The sequence below is a fragment of the Camponotus vicinus genome, unplaced genomic scaffold (assembly GCF_025532165.1).
Source record: "Camponotus vicinus isolate PSW18456_S1 unplaced genomic scaffold, iyCamVici1.0 SCAF_10, whole genome shotgun sequence".
NCBI lineage: Eukaryota > Metazoa > Arthropoda > Insecta > Hymenoptera > Formicidae > Camponotus > Camponotus vicinus.
In genome coordinates, this window is record NW_028141946.1 from 9,236,132 (window position 1) to 9,258,449 (window position 22,318).

General features: G+C 33.2%; 1 protein-coding gene and 1 long non-coding RNA gene across 3 annotated transcripts in view; one reads left to right on the forward strand and one right to left on the reverse strand.

Annotated features, from left to right (window-relative positions):
* Positions 1 to 22,318, reverse strand: part of LOC145960975 (uncharacterized) — a 48,076-nt gene that overhangs the window by 8,551 nt on the left and 17,207 nt on the right. For both annotated transcript variants that reach the window (XR_014435502.1, XR_014435503.1), the window contains exon 3: positions 6,558 to 6,851. This is a non-coding gene — a long non-coding RNA (uncharacterized LOC145960975). The remainder of the gene's footprint in view (positions 1 to 6,557; positions 6,852 to 22,318) is intronic.
* Positions 1 to 22,318, forward strand: part of LOC145960972 (dynein beta chain, ciliary) — a 37,932-nt gene that overhangs the window by 1,629 nt on the left and 13,985 nt on the right. Inside the window, exons 5-42 of the mRNA XM_083080732.1 lie at positions 274 to 426; positions 652 to 863; positions 1,574 to 1,807; positions 3,094 to 3,297; positions 3,414 to 3,605; positions 3,727 to 3,936; positions 4,161 to 4,435; positions 5,143 to 5,261; positions 5,335 to 5,652; positions 5,903 to 5,984; positions 6,099 to 6,278; positions 6,548 to 6,776; positions 7,385 to 7,480; positions 7,747 to 8,093; positions 8,247 to 8,403; positions 8,731 to 8,963; positions 9,035 to 9,324; positions 10,506 to 10,654; positions 10,971 to 11,216; positions 11,281 to 11,505; positions 11,798 to 11,999; positions 12,076 to 12,242; positions 12,688 to 13,100; positions 14,638 to 14,908; positions 15,398 to 15,660; positions 15,723 to 16,033; positions 17,214 to 17,329; positions 17,431 to 17,642; positions 17,765 to 17,968; positions 18,338 to 18,409; positions 18,615 to 18,830; positions 18,954 to 19,191; positions 19,404 to 19,596; positions 19,990 to 20,167; positions 20,526 to 20,654; positions 21,186 to 21,405; positions 21,467 to 21,628; positions 21,755 to 21,904. Coding sequence (XP_082936858.1) covers positions 274 to 426; positions 652 to 863; positions 1,574 to 1,807; positions 3,094 to 3,297; positions 3,414 to 3,605; positions 3,727 to 3,936; positions 4,161 to 4,435; positions 5,143 to 5,261; positions 5,335 to 5,652; positions 5,903 to 5,984; positions 6,099 to 6,278; positions 6,548 to 6,776; positions 7,385 to 7,480; positions 7,747 to 8,093; positions 8,247 to 8,403; positions 8,731 to 8,963; positions 9,035 to 9,324; positions 10,506 to 10,654; positions 10,971 to 11,216; positions 11,281 to 11,505; positions 11,798 to 11,999; positions 12,076 to 12,242; positions 12,688 to 13,100; positions 14,638 to 14,908; positions 15,398 to 15,660; positions 15,723 to 16,033; positions 17,214 to 17,329; positions 17,431 to 17,642; positions 17,765 to 17,968; positions 18,338 to 18,409; positions 18,615 to 18,830; positions 18,954 to 19,191; positions 19,404 to 19,596; positions 19,990 to 20,167; positions 20,526 to 20,654; positions 21,186 to 21,405; positions 21,467 to 21,628; positions 21,755 to 21,904 — 7,868 coding nt within the window. The remainder of the gene's footprint in view (positions 1 to 273; positions 427 to 651; positions 864 to 1,573; positions 1,808 to 3,093; positions 3,298 to 3,413; positions 3,606 to 3,726; positions 3,937 to 4,160; positions 4,436 to 5,142; positions 5,262 to 5,334; positions 5,653 to 5,902; positions 5,985 to 6,098; positions 6,279 to 6,547; positions 6,777 to 7,384; positions 7,481 to 7,746; positions 8,094 to 8,246; positions 8,404 to 8,730; positions 8,964 to 9,034; positions 9,325 to 10,505; positions 10,655 to 10,970; positions 11,217 to 11,280; positions 11,506 to 11,797; positions 12,000 to 12,075; positions 12,243 to 12,687; positions 13,101 to 14,637; positions 14,909 to 15,397; positions 15,661 to 15,722; positions 16,034 to 17,213; positions 17,330 to 17,430; positions 17,643 to 17,764; positions 17,969 to 18,337; positions 18,410 to 18,614; positions 18,831 to 18,953; positions 19,192 to 19,403; positions 19,597 to 19,989; positions 20,168 to 20,525; positions 20,655 to 21,185; positions 21,406 to 21,466; positions 21,629 to 21,754; positions 21,905 to 22,318) is intronic.

Genomic DNA, 22,318 nt, shown 5'->3' on the forward strand with positions numbered 1-22,318 from the left:
AATAAAAGTTTTTTTTTTTTTTTTAAGGTCGACGGGATATTTTATTTGTGAGATTCGATGCAAATTATACATCAATATATTGTTATAATATCACTAACTAAAAGGATACAATTCTTTTTTTTCGCGTTATTTATTTATAATATATAATTCGAATAATATTTATGCAATTTTGAAAAAAAGAAGTGTGTATATTTTTCGATTTTTTGCGACTCACTTGATTTTTAATAAAATCGAGAATTAAGATTTTAGTTATTAATCATGTACTTTTTTTAGAGATCGAGTTCTGGCGTCAACGGCTTGAAAATGTTGAATCTATCTATAACCAGATGAGAGATCCTCGAGTAAAGAAGATGGCATCTATCTTGGAATTAACCAAGAGTCCCTATTCACAGTGTTTTAAAACTCTGTTAAAAGATGTTATCATTGGTTAGATTTTGCGTTAATCGAACAATTACTGCCAATGAGTATTAATTTAATGAATAAAATTAAAGGAATAGATATTTTATTTCTTGATTATCATTTCAGCGAATCATGAAAAAGAAAAGCAAAATTTGTCGATTAAAGGATTTTCGGATAAACTTCCAAATTTAATTCTACGTTTAAAAAAATATCACACTAAAATTCAGAAAATATTTTTATTCGTATGTTTAGCGGTGATCGAGGCGCGTGACGTGTGTTCTTATTTGAAAGCGTTGGAACCTTATTTCGAAGACATAGAAAATACCGAATTCAAAGATATACAGCCAAGATTGAAACCGTTATTGCATTGCGTGTGCCTGATGTGGTCAAACTCGAAATATTATTGCACTTCCACGCGGATAATCACATTGCTGTCCGAAATATCCAATCTGCTGATAAGCGAGGTATAAAAAGAAAATAGTTATTTCAAAATTGAAACATTCAAACAAAAATTTAAATCTTATATATTAAAAAGTTAATTAATAAAAGAAATTTAATTTAATTTTCAAGAAAGTATTAATATGTTACTTTTTATAAAGAATATTGAAAATTTTTCATTGTGTTATGATTTATTTAAATTTATTTAATCCATGCTATCCTTCCTCTCTCTCCCTAGAAGTTAATTCTTCACTAATCTTTTCACTAATCTTTTCGCTTGTTGAATTCAATATCCTATTTACGAAAGAAACACTTGAAAAGATCATCAGAAACGCATTAGAAAATGTGACTAATAGTCTTATAAATTCCCTTCCCTCTGTTCCCCTTCTCTTTTATGCCTCTCAATGAGAATTAGTTAGACAGATATAAACAAACTTCAATCAGACACACTCTCTAAAAATGAATCAGTGTATTATCACTGATTTAGTATACATACTACTTTCTGAGTGAATCACTTTTTGAGTGAATCAGTGTATTATCACTGAAAAACAGTAAATAGTCACTGATTACAAGCAGTTATAAGTACAGCACTGTAAATCAGTGATAATACACTGATTCACTTTTAGAGAGCATGCATTCAATTAAGACGCTAATGAGTAAATTAAATGTTTATCTTCTTTTTTTCTTTAAAAACGTACAATGTATATATTGCATCGCTAATCACGCAGTTTCGCAGGCTGCCAAATATTTAGATCAGAGTACCTTGTTCGTGGGCGACGTCGAGGATAGTCTGAAACGTTTAGAACACGTGACAAACATTCTGACCTATTACACAGAAATATTCGAAATGTTTCGAAGTAAGGTGGATAATTACTTCAAGCATCCAACCGAGTCGATCCCGTGGAATTTTGACGAGGAATTAGTACTCGGAAGAATAATGAATTTTCAGAAACGTCTAGCAGAAATAAAGGTCCGTGATTTATTTCTCAAAATCCGATTGAGCACGCACACAGAAAAAAAGGACATTCTTGTTTTGAAAATACATTTAGTTTTAACATGGAAATCTTGACATGAGATTATATTGCGTTAATTAAAGAAAAATATAATTGCTTGAATAATTGCTTACTTGAATGAAGCCATTTTATGTTGGTTCAATTAAGAAAAATATATTCTTATGATTTAAGATTTAATTTTCTTGAATGGAAAAGTAACAATGTTAGGTAGAAAATAACATTTTTAAATCAAAGATTACAATTTTCTTAAAGTAGAATTAAATAATTATATATTCTTGAGGTGACAATTACAATATTAAAATAAGACTATAATATTGTTGACATTTAAAATTATTAAATTCTTCTCAGAAGATTATAAATTGTTGCGTATATACGAAACAATGAACGCGTTAGTTTAAGTATATAAGTTTTGATTTGACACTTATTTTTTTCTGTACATAGATAAGTTATTTCGCACCTCGAAAATTTTATAAGAAATATTGTGCCTTTTCCTTTCAAGATAAAATAGATTATTCTGAATCTAATTTTATGAATCGCTTCCTAAGAAAGAATATATATTTATACAGGATGTCAGGGCAATCTCTTCCCAAAAAAGCTCTTGTAGCTTACCTCGAGAGCTTTTCAAAACACTATAATAAAGTATTTTTTCATCGAGTACTTTTCGAGTTATGAGGCTTGAAATAATTTCTTAATTTTTACATAAACCATAAAATATCTAGTAAAATATTCATCTTTGGATTATCTTACCTTAATACTTTTATGTAGAAAATAATGAGAGGAATCAATTGGTGTAAAGAAAACACATAATTGTTTCGAAAAAAAATATGTAATTGTTAATTGCAAATTACATATTTTTTCTTCGAAACAATTATGTATTTTCTTTACACCAATTGATTCCTCTCATTATTTTGTACATAAAAGTATTAAGGTAAGATAATCGAAAAATGAATATTTTACTAGATATTATTATGGTTTATGTAAAATTAAGAGATTATTTCAAGCCTCATAACTCGAAAAATACTCGATGAAAAAATACTTTATTATAGTGTTTTGAAAAGCTCTCGAGATAAGCTACAAGAGCTTTTTTGGGAAGAGATTGCCCTGACACCCTGTATATAAAAAGTTTTTTAAAATATAAAAAATACATTATTTACCATTACGAAAAAAAGCTAGTCTCATTGTTAGAAATACAGGATAAGTTGTGCATAAATTCAAAGAAGATAATTAATTATTCGCGCGTCAGATGTTGTTCGAGACGGCCCAGGAATATTTCAAGCTAGAAAAAATGGAATTTTCCGGGTTGAAGGGGAAAACATTGTGCTCGAAAGTATACGATATTCACGAAAAGTTTATCAAACTTTACAATGAATTCGCCGAGTTGCAATACGATATTTTAGTACCGGAAGAAACACGATTCATCGATAGCGTCACTTTTTTTCTAGCTAAGGTGAGATGATAACGGCATAAGATTCAATACACTATCCATAATTAGTGCTGTAACATAAACATTTGTATTTTATTTTCATTGTGTTGTATTTATTTATTTTTTTATCTCGTTTGCAGGTCGAAGAGTTTGATCGACAGCTGGCCAACATATTCGATCAGGCGCTTTCGGAGTGTCACAATACGGAAACTATATTTAAAATGATATGGATCATAGGTTCGATGGCCAATCGACCGATTATCATGGCCCAATTATGGCACAATTATGAGAGATTGCTTCAAAGGATTCACAATCACTTCAATGACATTAAAGTGCGCGCAGTGGGATATTATATCATGTTGATACTAATAATTAATATACAGATTAATATATAAGATATAACATAACTGCAATGTTTGAGGGTCTTGAACGAAAATCTCTGTTCCTTTCCAGATAATATTCGACAGCACGTTCAAAGACTACGATGAGACCGAATGGATCGAGACCGAGCAGTATTTTCCACGCGTGGCTGGCGCGTTGTGCACATTGACGCAATTGCGGCAACGAATAGATTGTCCGATGCAATGCGCAAAATCTGTCGATCATCCTCTGATAAATCTGAGAATCGAGCGCGAAACCAAACCGAAGTACGAGCAACTGCAGGTAATATTTCCTTAAGTCTTAAAAATGTTTTTTTTTTTTTTTTTCGATTCACTGGGTCCCTTTATAACTCCTTAAAGAAGAAATTTCTAATATTTTACGATAATATTATAATACTTCATAATACTTTGTATCATATAAATTTATAATACCTTATATCATACGATACTCATATGATTTTCGCGATGGGAATTGCGTTAATAAAAGCATCATCGTATTCCCGCAAGTCGCTCATGGACGCGATGGAGCATCAAATATTCACGGACTGGGCCAAGAAGATAGTCAATATAAGCAACGTTCACTTGTCGAAGAACTTATTAAGGATTCGCGAAGACAAATTACTTGATCTGAACCTCGATACCGAGCTGACGGCTCTCCTGCGCGAAACTCGTTATATGATCATCATGCAGAGGACAGATTTGCCCGAGGAAGCGATTCGGCTTTACTACAGAACGCAGTATTTCTTCGAGAGCACATATAATCTAAGTCTGTTCATACAATGGTAAGTACACAGTAAAAAATAAAATGTTAATTATAATATTTTTCACATGGCCCAGAAAGTCCACTCTAAATTTTAAGTTAAAATAATTCATTCGTCGTATGTTACTTATTGACAAACTAAAAGTGTTAAATAATTGACACAATACTTTACATTTATTTTTGTTATTGTGACTTTAAGTGTTATGTAAAAATAACATACAAATTACTTAAAAATTACATGAAAAAAAAAAATAACAGAAACTCGTAAGAATTGTTGTAGGATATTAACATGTAATAGTAATTATTTTAACTTAAATTATTTGTAATGGAAACATTTGATTTTAGTAAATTTGATTATTTTGTATGTCAAAGTTCAAGATTATTTGAAGATTTACTTTAACTTTTCTTAGAATGTTAAACTGACTTTGAGACATGTTGATTGTTTAAAATGATTATGTTAAAAATACTCAAAATAATATTCCATTTCTAAGAGACATATACAAAGTGTTAAGTTACGAAGTTGACATAAATGTAACACATGAAAACGTTATAAAAATAATAACATATAAGTCGTATGTTAATTTTACATTAAAGTACTAATCAAAATGTGGTAACACAAGAAAATTTTATGTACGCACAATTTTTTACTGTGTAAATACTTCGCTCGGACACTCAAGATGATTCAAACATTTTGATTCGTTCAAATATAATTGGATACAATTATGGCAGGTACAATTGGATAAGGAATTATAGTTTGCCTGTGGAATTTGAGTTGGTAAAACACGAGGTCGAGAGAATAGACGAATTAATTCGCATTGGTCAAGAAAAATATAATTGGGATTCTCCAGGTGAAAATTATTATGAATCACATAGACCATTTTATATATTATAAAAACGTAACATTATGTTGTAAAAGTACAGAAGTGCCGGAGTATATCGAAAATTTGATGGGTCCGATGCGAAAATTACATTCGCGGATTTTTCGCGCGCAAGCAAACGTCAACGCATTGTTGCGAATGATTTACTCGTGGGCGCTATCGCCGATATTAGAGCGTAAGGATTTTAAAAGCGAGAATTTGCTCGCCTTGGGCGAACGCGATGAGAATTTTCAAAGGCGATACGATCAGATCAAGCTCGCCGTCGAGGAATTAAATCGAGTCTTGGACAAAAATTACAAACTCTTCTTTAACTTGTTACCAGATATTTGGTACGAAAGAGACGAGTTCGATCTGGACAGAGGTAATTCGTATTTATCATATTTATAATTTGTAGTTATCTTTAAAGCTGGATTGTTGCGAAACGAAACAAGCTTTCGAAAAGCTTGCAAAATATTTTCTTCGAGTCTATTTTTTAAAATAAATTCGTTATATATCACATATCACACATCAGTGCTAATTTTTTATATCAGCTATTTATGCTATTTTATTCAAAATCTTTAAATCAACTTTTCAAAATATTTGAAAAATAAAATTATGACATACTCGAATAGATATCGGGAAGCGAGATATAGAATTCGAAGTAGGAACAGAAGAAGACACAGAAGATTTGCGAATTCTACCAAGCAAATTGAGGTGTACATCAGCTTTTTCTTAACATTAGAACACACATTTTTTTCGTCATATATCCCTATAAATAAAATATAAAAATTGTATTAGTTATAAAATATTTTTTTATATATATTGTAGAATTGAAGAAAAGGAAAGAACGACCATAGTCGATGATGTGGAAAATCAAAGAGCCGAACTAATGACCGAAATATTGCAAACGGAAGAAGAAATCACTCAGTGCATGATTAAATGGAAGCCATATCTCACTTATGTTGACGATCTGATGTCGAAAGCTCTGATTCAAGCCGCTTCTACCAGGTATTGAACTGTCATTCTTTGTATAAAATGTCATCTTCTAAAGTTAATTAATTATTAATAATATCAAAATATCTCTCTCTATTCGCATCTGTTGTGTAATTAAATTATTTCACTTTAACAACAGTAAAATCACCAGTATCGATCATTTCAATGGCATTTAATCGAGATTCTCTCTTTCTCTATTAATTATTAGACTTATTAGACTTATGAAATTAGCAATTATTAAAAAATAAAAATTGAAGATTAACGATTCAAGTTTATATTTGCAGTATATGTTACCTGCTCGACGAAACTGATCCGGAGAGCAACGTGTCGCCCCTCTTCGAGATTCAATTGTCGCTCGAGGTGCCTTACATTGTCTTTCGTCCTGCGGTAGATCCGGATGATCCCAAAGGCTTCTACGCGTTTTACGAGGGCCTGTTGCTTGACGTTATGAGAATGGGAACTTTGATGCCGCGCGTAGATCCCGACATCGCAATGGAACGGGAGCACTACGGAGTACGTCGTTGTATACAGGGTGCTCGGTAACAGGCGCATAATATTCACAGCATATCACCATACTATCTGAAACAACTATTTTTTTTGTTATTTATGCAAAAAAAAAACAGTTATTAAATGATAAAAGAATAATGACTTATATAAAAAAGAAAGTGTTTTGACGAGAATTGTTTGTTTCAGACATAATAATTTTAAATACATTTTATTTTCTCGATATATCTAAATACTTGAAACTACTTTTAAAACTATGCAAATATGATACCTGATAATTTTGCTATATATATGTTTTATTCTCATAATAAAAAATAAATGAAAAATTAATTTTTAATAAGAAATATTATTATCCTGTTCGCCAAATGCATCTATTTTGAGCGAAAAATTCAAATGAATGTACTTATATGTATAATACAAAACTAGTATAAATATTTAATATCAGAGTGAAAATTGATGTGATATAATACATTATATTATATAATATATTTTTATTTTTAAAAAATTGAGAAAAAATCACGATCTACTGTATGATTAGTACAATTTTTCAGCTTACTGCGTATATGAGATATCATAATATAACTCTTCCATTACTAATCGCGATATTACATGTTAAGATCGATTTAGCGGAAGAAGAAAATATCGTTTTCATGCTCGAGGAGACGTGTAACCGGATCAAACTGGGCTTGGTGCAAGCACAGGAATATATTATCGTAAGATCTCCAAGTAACTCTGTCTTTATCTTATTTTCGATCTCAAATTTGATTCGTAGACATATTTTATTCGTCATTTTTTGCGATAGCATTATCTCAATAGCATATAATCTTTTACTATTTTTAGTTATAAAAATAATATAAAAGACAAGCATATTTATTGATAAGCAAGCTTTCGAATAATAAGCACTTGTTTGAGAAAGCATTAAACATGAAATTAATAATTTGCTCATGAAAATTTCTTCTAACTATTTTTCAAACTACAGATCTTCGAGCCATTTTCCTGGCTATGGCTGGACGACAAGCAGCAATACTTGAATCTGTTTTTACGTTTCGGCCGTGCTCTCACGAACGAAGAAAAGGAAATGGTAGCGCAGGGGCCAGAAAATTTGTCGGAGCATCTAAAAGAGAGAAAACCAGGACTGGACGATTTTAAAAGAGAGATCGACTACTTTATGCAACTTTACAAAAAATGTGATAAATTCGAGAACGAAAAGATTTTCTTACGTTGGTTACGGTTAGATGTGAGGTCCTTCAAGCAAGCTCTACTCAACACAATCTGCAAATGGACTAATTTATTCAAGACATATCTCGTCGACGACGTCAACAGCAAGTATGTGTATTGTCTATATATCATTTTTTCTATTTGGAAAAGAAAACTGCTTTTTAAATTTCCTTCTCTCTCTTTCTCTTTTTCTGTAAAATTATATAATTGATATTGCATGAGAATATTAAATTTCATGTTCGGATAATGTATACATCGCAGGCTTAGAAACCTAAGCGAATTCTTGACCAATGCTCTAAAGAAATTCACACAGCCAATCGCACCGGATGATTACGAAGACTTGCTAAACACTATATATTATCTAAAAGAGGTTCGAGATCGGCAATATCAAATTGATGACATGTGGGAGCCTATAAAGGTGGAATAAAAAGTGAAATATTATGAACTCTCGTTTGATTTCTAATATCATATAAAAAAAGATCTAGATTGTATCTTATTCATAATTCATAATTTTATATTTAATTTACGTTAAATGAAAAATCCAACAATAAACGAAAATAAAAATTATTTATTAATATTTTCTTTCTTTAAAATTATTAATATTTATTATTTATTAATATTTTCTTTCTTTAAAATTATTATTTAAATATTTATTATTTAATAATATTTTCTTTCTTTAAAATTATTTATTAATATTATCCTTCGAAGAAGAATACTTTTCTATCATAACCGCTCGCGTTCATAGGCGACTATGGATCTTCTCAAGCAGTATGAAGTGAAATTCGGCGAGGAAACGTATACCTGGCTGACGGAATTGCCGGAGCAATGGACGATGGTTAAGAAATGGGCGGCGCAGGTGAAGCAGCTCGTACAGCCTTTGATGGCGCGACAAATTGAGCTGCTGAAGAAGCGTCTCAATTATTACGATTTCAGACAACAGCAGTATCTGGCACGATTCCGCGAGAACGTTGTGTTTAAGTAAGACAGCTAGTTTCCTTTTCTATTTCTAAGTAAATTTAGACACGCATATCTTTAATCTCACCGCCTAGTTTCGATTGTACGAACGTGTACGAGAAACTAGACAAGATAAACGAAGAAATCGTGAAGTTCGAAGAGGAATTAAAGGCATTGCACGATCAAGCGAATATATTTGAGCAGCAGGTAATGGAATTTAAACAAATCAAGCTCGCCAGGAGAGAATTGAGACTTCTGAAGAATCTTTGGGATCATGTCAATATCATTACGTCGAGTTTAGACGAGTGGAAGACAACAGTCTGGAAAAAAATAGATGTCGAGGGAATGGATCAAGAATGTAAAAAAATGATTCGAGAATTAAGACGTAAGTTTTGTATTGATTACACAGGTCTACAAGGTTTTGTTGTTGGGCAGCTGGGGGTCATTTCCGAAGTAATTTTCTGCGTAGAATCCGAATCCGAGGTCAGAATTGGCCTTTCACGTCAGGATTTTGAGATATTTGAGGTTATATACTCGAAAAATGGTTTTTTGGGCTACTTTTGAGATTATGTACAGGACGCACAAAATTTTTTAGTTCTTTTCTTCTAATTGCATCATTTAGTACTACTCTTTCCCTTCAAAATGAGTTGTCGAATGGTCATCTACGATTTTTCCTTGCAAAGTTACGGCCATTTTAAGATGACATGATGAATTTCAAACCCTGCGCCGTTATAGCCCAACAACCTCATGAGCATTCACATTAAACCTGTAAACTTTGAACTATAAACCCGAAAACCTGGACTGAAAACTGTATATATGTAACTGTATATATGGGTTTGATGGAGAATCTGAAATCAGATTCCAGATCAGCGACCCCAAAAATCCATGTTTTCAGTTCTCAGTTCAAATTTGAGCGAAATTAAAATTTTTGTCCACCATATTGGATCCGCCATCTTGAATTTTCAAAATCTGATTTCAGATTCTCCATCAAACCCATATATACAGTTTTCAATCCAGGTTTTCGGGTTTATAGTTCAAAGTTTACAGGTTTAATGTGAATGCTCATGAGGTTGTTGGGCTATAACGGCGCAGGATTTAGAATTCATCATGTCATCTTAAAATGGCCGTAACTTTGCAAGGAAAAATCGTAGATGACCATTCGACAGCTCATTTTGAAGGGAAAGAGTAGTACTAAATGATGCAATTAGAAGAAAAGAGCTAAAAAATTTTGTGCGTCCTGTACATAACCTCAAAAGTAGCCCAAAAAGCCATTTTTCGAGTATATAACCTCAAATATCTCAAAATTCTGACGTGATGGGCCAATTCTGACCTCGGATTCGGATTCTACGCAGAAAATTACTTCGGAAATGATCCCCAGCTGCCCAACAACAATTATGACCCCATTTTTTGTAGACCTGTGTTATTGGTGATTCTCTAGTATCACATCAAGTGTTCCTAGAGAAAGAATTCCAAGAATCCTGATTTTAATCGCATCTTGTCGGTCGCATTTGCATCACATTTGAATCATATAATATACCAAAAATGAGATGTTTCGTGTTAATTTAGAACTAGATAAAGAGACACGAGCTTGGGACTTGTACGCGCGCATAGAAGCACAAGTAAGGAACATGATATCATCGCTAAGAGCAGTTTCGGAATTGCAAAATCCTGCCATCAGGGACAGACATTGGCAAGAATTAATGGCTGAAACACGAGTGAGTAAATAATATCATTCAATGAGAGCCTTATTACTAGAAAATGATTGGACATGAAAAATGAACCGTATAAAAAATATGACAAAATTGTAATAAATGTTATATTTTTATGACTGTTATATATTTTTTATATGAATTTTTATTAATTTATTTATTAATTTATTAATTTATTTTTATTAATTTATTTATATCGAACAGATAATTCCATGTGAGATAAAATCTAGTTCAATGTACAAAACAATATAAATTAATTTCTCTATATTACCAATCATTCTATTTAATCGATTGAAATATAGCAGCTCTGTTGATGCTACAGGTGAGATTCACTATGGATGATAAAACTACCTTGGAAGATCTGCTAAAATTAGAACTTCATAAATACGAGGAGGAAGTTAAGAACATAGTTGACAAGGCAGTTAAAGAAATGAGCATGGAGAAAGTTCTCAAAGAGCTGCACAACACGTGGGACACTCTCGAATTCGGTAAAGAGACGCACGAACGTACAAAACTCAACGTCTTAAAAATAAGTGAAGAAACGATTGAGATGTTGGAAGAGAATCAGGTATGTATTGGCATTTCTTCCTCTTTAGCCTTGATCGAGAAACACAAAATATCGCTTTTCGCAGGTGCAACTGCAAAATATGTTGGATTCCAAATACGTCGCTTACTTCCTCGACGAAGTGATGGACTGGCAAAAGAAGCTCAGCAATGCAGACGCCACGATCAACGCTTGGTTTCAAGTCCAACGAACGTGGATACATCTGGAGAGCATTTTTATCGGTTCGGAAGATATAAGAAGCCAATTACCGGAAGAATCAAAACGCTTTGAGAAGATAGACAAAGATTTTAAGGTGATTTTAAATCATCGAAATCGACGAATCTTCTCTTTAAAAATTTTAAAAAGGAATAAAACAAAATATCGTAAACATGAATGATCATTTGAAAAAAAATTACATTTGAAAAGATATTAATAAATATGCTATATAAATTTAATATTCATAATATTTTGTAGCAAAGAAAGTTAAAAATTAATAATATAAATATGCAACAATCCTCCACAGTGCATAATTTATTTACTTCGGTGATTTATACGATTTTTCGATTAAACAATACTGATTCAATATCCTCGGGTTTCCTATCAAGGATCTATTGAAGGAAATGTTGACCAACTTGAATGTAGTGAAGTCGATGAATAGACCGAAACTCCTAGATCGCTTGGAGGAATTGGAGAGACAATTGAACATTTGCGAAAAGGCATTGTCCGATTATCTGGAGACAAAGAAACTAATCTATCCACGATTCTATTTTATCTCGTCCGCTGATCTATTAGACATATTGAGCAATGGTAAAATCCCCTCTTTTCATCATAATAGTGTAAAATTTGTCTCACCGTTACTTACACACGCGCTTCATCGCGACAGGAAACAATCCCGAAATGGTTTGCAAGCATTTGCCTAAATTGTACGATTCGTTGGCGAAGCTGCAGTGGAAACTCGAAGGAGGAAAGCCGACGAAGCATGCCAATGGAATGGTAGCGAAGGACGGCGAGGAAATGGCCATGCATGGGACATGCGATTGCACAGGAAAGGTATAAAATTAATTCTGCAAGACATGCAATGTGAAATGATACATAAACACAGCATTTCTATTGACTCGCGGCTGAGCATCATTAATTTAAGATTCTTATTTCTCGACAATTTCTCGAAACACACCAAAGAGTTCACGGGACTTTATTTTCCTTCGAATTACAAGATTAATCGTGTGCGATTAATTTTCCTTTTTTAAATAGATTAAAATATAAATATATTAAAATATATTTAATATATTAAAATTAATATATTAAATATATTAAAATATATTTAATATATTAAAATTAATATATTAAATATATTAAAATATATTTAATATATTAAAATTAATATATTAAATATATTAAAATATATTTAATAAGAACATTGGAGAAAGAAAGTATCTTCGTATACATCCCTTCTCGTATTTAAACTTCAGAATCAAGACAATCATCTGATTCGCAGGTTGAGATCTGGCTGAATCGCGTTACGGATGCAATGAGACGAACCGTGAGATATCACATCAGCCAGGCTGTCGCCTCGTACGATGAAAAGCAACGCGAGTCTTGGATTCTAGACCACGAGGCACAGCCGGCCCTATGCGGGACGCAAATCTGGTGGACTTACGAGGTGAATATGGCATTCGCGCGACTCGAAGAGGGATTCGAAAATGCGCTCAAGGATTACCAGAAGAAGCAGATCGGTCAATTAAACGCGCTCATTGCAATTCTACGCGGCGAGCTGAATGAGAACGATCGGCAAAAGATCATGACTATCTGTACCATCGACGTGCACGCGCGCGACGTTGTCGGGAAATTAATATCTATCAAAGCGGAGAACTCCTCCAACTTTCAATGGCAGTCGCAATTAAGACACAGGTGATTCTAATGCAGAGCTTTTCAATCAAGATTTTACAGACGAAACTTTGCAATTGTTCAATTTTTTAGGAAAATGATACAGAGCCTTTAATATATTGACAAATTAAATTATATTCAATTTAAATTCATCAAAAGTTAGTATTAATATTGTTTTGCATTTAATCTGCATAAACAAAAAGGCAATGTTTTATAAAAAACTATTCAAAGTTTTTTATAAAAGGGCTGAATGCACAAAATAAAATAAATAAATATCAATTTGTTATCTAAAGATTCCAATTATCTAAGTAAAAAATGCTTTCATCAGAAGCTTATTTTATCAGAATCAGATTTAAATATATATATATATATTCGTAATCTTGCTTTAAATCTTCTTTTCATTACCTGAAAAAATTCAAAATTAATATTTAGGAATGCCTAGAAATTGATTTTGAAAATAATAACACAGGCCTGTGAGGGTCAGTTACAAAAAGCAGAGTAGGTCTGATAGATTTTTTGACGCTGAAAAACGAATCTGGCCACAGAATTTCCCCAACACGTCAGGTTTCCGAGTAATTTATAGTTAAATAGTCCAAAAATGACAATATCGTGACAAATTTCATGAATTTATTATGGAAGAATCTAATTTTTAAAAATATTTCTGCCAATGGCATCGTATAGTACTAATCTTTATCTTTCAAATTCATTTTCGATTACCGCTGCACGATTTTTTTTCGCTGAGATATACAATTATGAATTTATAAGAAAATTTACGTTAAAGAAAATTTACATATCAGGCATCAATATAGCAGATTCACCAGCATCTTGAAATTTGAAAAGGCTTACATATGTCAGGTTTGGTTGTCCAAAAAAGTCCTGTAAAAATATATCTAATACAGTTGTTATACATTTTGATAAATTTTTCTAAATTTTATACCTTTTTATTATGATTCTGTCCGCCATATTGGATGTACCATTTTTAATTTCAAAAAATGACAGGCGACGTTCAAAAACTGATATTTTTACCCAAATTTTGACTCGTGATTAGATAGAGAGGTAACACGGTTGATTTAAAATGGCTTATTGGACCACTATGCATGACCAGTCTTATAACTTGTATATCTCAGCGAAAAAAAATCCTGCGACAGCCATCGAAAATGAATTTGAAAGGTGAAGACTAATACTATACGATGCCATTGGCAGAAATATTTCAAAAAATTAGATTCTCTCATAATAAATTCATGAAATTTGCCGAAATAGCCATTTTTGGACTATTTAACCACAAATTACTCAAAAACCTGATGTGCTGGAGAAATTCTGCGGCCAGATTCGTCTTCAATGTCAAAAAATCTATCAGATTCACCTACTTTGCTTTTTGTAACTAATCAAACCTAAAATTTCGCAAGCCTGTGTAATTAGAATACACTCGCATTGAGAATTTCCATCCTCGGTATTTATTTAATTTTCGTTCCGGTGCTGTGTACACACTAATCTTTTCGCGCAGATGTGCAGGAAGAAAAAAAAAAAATAAATTGAAAAAGATTGTTTCTCGCCTCCGTAGGTGGGACGACAAATCGGAAGATTGCTTCGCCAACATTTGCGACGCATGTTTCATATACGCTTACGAGTACCTGGGTAACGTGCCACGACTGGTAATTACGCCGTTGACGGACAGATGCTACATTACGTTGACGCAATCGTTGCATCTGATAATGGGCGGTGCACCGGCTGGGCCCGCAGGGACGGGGAAAACCGAGACGACCAAGGACCTCGGTAGAGCCCTCGGACAAATGGTTTATGTCTTCAACTGTTCCGAACAAATGGACTATAAAGTATAGTCTCCTTTTTTCCCTCTCTCTCTCTCTCTCTTTTTCTCTTTTTCCTTCCCTCCCTCCTTCTCCTTCCGTTCCTCGCGTCCTACGCGAAGGTTCTCGCGCGAGAAATGTCCAATTTGAAGAGATTCCGGTCTTGCCGGGTGTTCTTATGAAATAAACGTTCGTTTCTCTACTATCGGTTATTACATATTACACAAAGTGCTTTTAAACTTTCAAGTTACGTTGTACTTAACCGAGCGTAAAATTGAGTTTCATTATCTCTCGTGACTTTTAACTCCTCCTGCATACATTTCTATGTTTGTGACATTAACACACACGCGCGTTTTCGAATATATTGACTCATACGTGCAAAGGAAGGAAGCGTCAAGAGACTACAATATTTCTTTCCAACGCAAATATTTAATATCTATTACCAGTTTCTCTCGTTAAATTAAGTAAAATATAAAATTCACAAATTCAATTTTATCTTCCCTTGAACATTCCCAGTCTTGCGGCAATATATACAAGGGATTAGCGCAGACCGGGGCATGGGGTTGCTTCGACGAATTCAATAGAATTTCCGTCGAGGTCCTATCGGTGGTCGCTGTGCAAGTGAAATGCGTTCTGGATGGAGTGAAAAACCGAAAGAAGAAATTCTTCTTCTTTGGGGAGGAGCTCAACATCGTCGACACAGTTGGCATGTTTATAACGATGAATCCCGGTTATGCCGGTAGAACGGAATTACCGGAAAACTTGAAGACGCTATTCCGGTAAATGAGTCGAGAATTAATGATTGCATCGGTAGATAATCATCGACGAAATTGATCGACAGGCCCTGTGCTATGGTGGTGCCCGATTTTGAGCTAATTTGCGAGATCATGTTGGTGGCCGAGGGTTTCCAGGAGGCGAGATTACTAGCGAGAAAATTTATTACTCTGTATATGCTATGTCGTGAACTCTTATCCAAGCAAGATCATTACGACTGGGGTCTGAGAGCCATCAAGTCCGTTTTGGTCGTCGCTGGAAAGTTGAAGCGTGACGATAAGGAAAGGCCGGAGGAGCAAGTGTTGATGAGAGCTTTAAGAGATTTTAATATGCCAAAAATCATGACTGATGATGTGCCAGTATTCATGGGATTAATAGGTAAGGGAAGAAGATTAATATTTGAATCGAGAAGATATCGAAAAATTTCTGTACAGAAAGAAAAGCTTATCGACACAGCATATTTTACGCTGTTTTTAGTGAATTTCGTTGATTACACAGGCCCACAAAAAAAAAAAGTACCCTGTGCTGGCGATCTGACTAGGCTAATCTTATGTATTTTGGCCCGCTGAATTCGAATCTGACGTCAGAATTGCTCCATCACGTCACAGTTTTTTTTAAATCTCAAAAATAGACGAAAATTTCATAAAAATCGACATTCTAGGGTAATAAGACTGCGCTTTTTAAAGAAAAAATTACCAAAATCATATTTTAATGTATTTTCAGATATTATAAATCCAAATCCGACCTAGAATATAAACGTTGTGCTCAATTTTTTTTGTGCTCATTTTTTATTTTTTTTATTTTTTCAGGTTGTAACACCTAAAATTTACTGCAAACAGATTCTATTTATCAAGATGCGAAGATATTAAGATAGGTTTTTACCTCCAGATAGCACAATCTTTTTTTTCATGTACCTCTAGCGCTTTAAAGACATGAAAAGAGGTTTGTGACCTATATAAAGAAATTTCTGCATCTTATACGAACTCAACAGCTAAAAGCTGTAAGTTTCGAAAAAATTTTTCTCAAAATTTGGACTTGGAGAATATAAGATTAATTCTTTCCAATATAAGATTTATTAATGAACTAAAATCAAATATGGAATACGGAAGATTGCTACTTTTTCATGACAAATGTTAATGGAATCGATGGTATGATTGGTGTGACAAATCGGATTTGGATTTATAATGCCAGAAAATACATGGAAATATGATTTTGGTAACTTTTCCCTCAAGAAGCGCAGTCTTACTACCCTAGAATGTCGATTTTTACGAAATTTTCGTCTTTCTCTTTTGAGATTTAAAAAAAACTGTGACGTGATGGAGCAATTCTGACGTCAGATTCGAATTCAGCGGGCCAAAATACATAAGACTAGCTTAGTCAGATCGCCAGCACAGGGTACTTTTTTTTTTGTAGGCCTGTGTTATTGCTGAAAAATTATTCGTTATTTCGATATCTTTTTCAAGAAAAAAATTTGTAGATAGAAAATAATTTAATATTTAATATTTTAAGATGGATTTTCCGAGACATTGACGTATCAATTTTCCCTTTATTTCTTCAGGAGATTTGTTTCCCGCGTTGGACGTACCGCGAAAGAGAGATCTAGATTTCGAAATGATGATCAAATCTGCGGCTCTCGATTTGAAGCTACAACCGGAAGATGGATTTATTTTAAAGGTACATATATTATACGCAATCTTCACCTTGAATAATTGGTGAATATGTACGAAGGTAGAGAGATAAAAGGAAATTCTCCTTGACTCTTCGATTCGCCTCAGGTAGTACAATTGGAGGAGTTGCTTTACGTTCGACACTCTGTCTTTATTGTCGGCCTCGCCGGGACCGGTAAGACCGAAGTCTGGAAAACGCTCAACAGAACGTACACGAATCAAAGGCGTAAACCGCATTACAACGATCTGAATCCAAAGGCGGTGACCAACGACGAGTTATTTGGTGTCATTAATCCGGCGACGAGGGAATGGAAAGACGGGTTGGGAGACAGCGCACCCGTCAATTTTCAGCCGCGCGATCAAACGCGCTACGCGCTCGTATTAGGCCACGCTCGATAATAGGCACTCCCGCGACTTTCTATTCTTATTGCCACTTTTGCAGGTTGTTGTCCATGATAATGAGGGAGCAAGCCAATATGCCCAGCAACGGCCCAAAGTGGATCGTGTTCGATGGCGACATCGACCCGATGTGGATCGAATCATTGAACACCGTGATGGATGATAACAAGGTCTTGACGTTGGCGAGTAACGAGAGAATTGCATTGACCAAACAAATGCGCCTTCTCTTCGAAATCTCAACTTTAAGGTTGATTTTTCATGTTGGTTATAACTTTCAAACAATCTACTATTTATTTAATTTTTAATTTGTTATTATAAGAAGGTAAACAATATTTGTGAATTTTCAATTGCTTCGAATAATACGCAAATTAATCAAACATTTTACTCTATATTTAATATTTCTAGAAAAGAATAAAAAAATTGAATATGCATTACTTAACCTTTGAAAAAAAATCAATCAAAGCCCCTCAATTAAACTGAAAGAAAAGATTGAAGCAAAAGAATTAAAATTAATTTTACTTTGTTTTAATTAACTAAATATTAAAATTTGATGCGAATAAATGGCGAAAACTTTTATTTATGACAATTATCTTTTAAATTTCTGTTTTTATTTCAGGACAGCTACACCAGCAACGGTGTCCAGAGCAGGGATTTTATATATCAATCCACAAGATTTAGGCTGGAGCCCGTAAGTAATGAACACATTCGCGTACTACTGTGATAATGAAAATTCTGAGATTAAGAAGTTTCGAAGAATTTCGAAGATTTTGATTAAATTTTAAGAAAAGTTTGATTTATGCGGCCAGCTTTTCTAATTTGATTAATCTATTTTTATTATTTAATAAGCAATTGCGATTTTTAGAATTAGACCAAGTCAAGAAACTTATTCACAGATTCATCACAAGCTGGATAGAGACGAGAGATCATTCCGAACGAGCTAATCTATCGATTCTCTTCGAAAAGTATATTCCACCCCTGCTGGAAGTGACTAAATCTAGATTTAAGAAGATCACTCTCTTACCAGAGATATGTCATCTGGAAATGCTTTGTCACTTACTTGATTGTTTCCTGACTAAAGAAAATGTACCGCCGGACTGTCCAAAGGAATGGTAGCGATATTAATGAGCGAAATTATGATGTTTTCTATGATATAAAAACAAATTTTCATGATAAAAAAACAAATTGTAAAAAGAATATTGCGTACAATACTCGTACTACATTTCACGTTTCAGGTACGAATTGTATTTTGCATTCGCCTGCATTTGGGCGTTCGGTTCCGCGATGTTTCGAGATCAGCTGATAGATTGGCGAAACGAATTTAGTAGATGGTGGCAAAATGAATTCAGAACCGTCAAGTTTCCAACGGGCGGGACCGTATTCAGTTATTTCATAGAACCAGAAACGAAAAAATTGGTACCCTGGACCGAGAAAGTCGTCCAGTTCGAATTGGATTCGGATATTCCGCTTCAGGTTCCTTTCATTAAGTTTTATTTTAAAGCAAGGACATAAAGTGCAATTACACAAATAAAATTGTCATGAGAAATTATTCCTTGATTATAGAGACTGGTGCTAAATTAAATATTTAAATTGCAATGATATGTTTTCTATGAGCAAGTCTAATTATAAGCAAACAAATTTTGTATATATATTAAACATTATTATTGTATCTAATTTTAATGCAGTCTGCTTTGGTGCCAACCGGAGAAACGGTGCGTTTGCGTTTTTTCATGGATTTGTTGATAAAGAAACGCGTTCCGGTCATGTTAGTGGGTGGAGCAGGCTCCGGAAAAAGTGTTATCATGGCAGACAAATTGGCGAATTTGGCAGATAATTACAACGTCGCAAATGTTCCCTTCAATTACTACACTACATCAGGTGAATAAGAGGAACAAGTCAGTTTTTAGAAAACAGTGAGACTTTTATAGAGCCTTTATGAACTTTTATTTTTATATATTTCTCGAAATGTTCAAAGTAACTTGTACTATTTTCATAAAATTAAAAATTCTTATTTAAAAAGTTATTCTCTACTACATCTAAAAAAATAAAAAATAAAAAATTTTAAAAATCTATTTTGAAAATGTCGATATTTATTTTTTTTTAAGATTGCGTTTTAGAATCACCGCAATTTTTCGATGCATAAATATATTTTGCTTATTGGCGAGTGTAATATTGTGATGCTAGCCAATTGTATCATACATATTACAATTATCGTAGCTTTCACTTTAATCAACGACGAATCATATTGATTTTCGTTTTTCGTCCGAGAAGAGATGTTGCAGAAAGTACTCGAGAAACATTTGGAGAAGAAAGCGGGACATAATTACGGGCCACCGGGCACGAAACTGTTGGTATATTTCATAGACGACATGAACATGCCGGAAGTGGATACTTACGGGACTGTACAACCTCATACTCTCATCAGGCAACATATGGATTACAATCATTGGTAATAACTTTAATATATTGACTATGATTGCTACCCGAAGCGCGCGGAAAATTGATTTTCACTGAAGAATTAATTTAGTGACCGCGCGGAATAATTTGCTGAACGAATTTCTTATCTTTTAAATCAAAGCTTTATTTTTTAACTTTTACTTGAAATATATTTATTTTTAAACTTTAATCATTTTTATATATCTTTCTATATATTTTTAAACTTTTAATCTTTTTTATATATCTTTCTTTTTAATTAATATATTTTCTGAATTACTGATTTTATCGCTTTAAATATGCCTTTTTTTTAATCGAGAAACTAGAATAATAATGAGAAAGAAATTAAGTTCTCTCTCACGAATTTGCTGCAGGTACGACAGAACGAGACTAACTTTAAAGGAGATCCACAATACGCAATACGTATCTTGTATGAATCCTACCGCGGGTAGTTTCACCATAGATCCACGCTTGCAGAGACACTTCGCCGTGTTTGCCGTCAGGTAAAATTATTACATTCTCGTTTACTTATGCAATATCACGGAAGCGAATATTCATCATCGTACACAGAATAAAATAAGTGTCAAATCAAAACTTATATACTTAAACTAACGCGTTCATTGTTTCGCATATACGCAACAATTTATAATCTTCTTAGAAGAATTTAATAATTTTAAATTTCAACAATATTATAGTCTTATTTCAGTATTGTAATTGTCACCTCAAGAATATATAATTATTTAATTCTATTTTAAGAAAATTAATCTTTGATTTAAAAATGTTATTTTCTATTTAACATTGTTTCCTTTCCACTCAAGAAAATTAAATCTTAAATCATAAGAATATATTTTTCTTGATTGAACTATATAAAATGGCTTCATTCAAGCAAGTAATTATTCAAACAATTATATTTTTCTTTAATTAACGCAATATAATCTCATTTCAAGATTTCCATGTTAAAACTAAAGATATTTTCAAAACAAGAATGTTTTTTTTTTCTGTATACCGTGCCCTATTTGGCGCTTGTTTCCCAGCTTTCCGCAAATCGAGGCGCTCAAGCTGATATACAGCCAGATCCTCGAGCAGCACGTGACCGATCCTCGGGAAAAGTTTCATCCGGCGGTGCAGAGGTTCACGGGTCCCTTGATAAACACCGCGTTGTACCTCCACGATAAGATCTCCGCGACCTTCCTACCGACGGTCGCCAAGTTTCATTACATGTTCAATTTGCGCGATTTAACCAACATATTTCAAGTAAGAAACGCGAGAGAGAGAGACTCCGCAATTTTTTCAAAATTAACATAATATCGCGCAGGGAATGCTGTTCATCCACGGTGACGTCTTATCACTTCCGAGTCACATAATCGGACTTTACGCTCACGAAGCGACGAGGGTGTATCGCGACAAATTGGTGAACTCTGATGATCAGAGAATGTTCGATCGGCTGCTGCACGAGGCTCTTCGGAAAAATGTACCCGTATGTTTAATGACTTAATAAAAGGATCAGAGTGGAATTCCTTCCTTTTAGATCTAAACTATACTTTTATAATGTTCCATAATACTTATTTATACTGGATGTTTTAATTCAATTCATTGACGTTAGGAGCTGAATGAAAGCGAAATGGGTTTGGAGCAGCCGTTAATATACTGTCATTTCGCGGAAGGAATCGGCGAACCCAAGTATGCGCCTGTCAAGAATTGGAACCTGCTTGTAAAATTACTCGACGAAGCTTTGCTTAATTATAATGAGCTGGTACTATCTCGATCAAGTATTATCATCCGCGACTAATTTTCTACAATGCACACTTGTTTCTAATTTTCTTTTAATTAATTGTATTGCATGACACAATAACTGTATTATGATGAAAATATAATTTATTTTTTAATATAAAAATTATTTTTTATATGTTTATTTTATTATTGCTGAATGTTCAATAATAGACATATAGCTTCCTTTTTCCATTAATTTATATAAATGATTTATATAAATTTTTATATAATTTATATAAATTTTTTTTATAATTTCAACATTAAAATGTATTTTCATAATTTCTTTCAAGAGATTCTACCAAGATAAAATGCTTCTGAAAATAAAGCTTCAAGGGAAACAGATTTTATCTGAATTTCTAAAGATCCTGTCTTTTAATCGCTCATAGTTATTATTGAT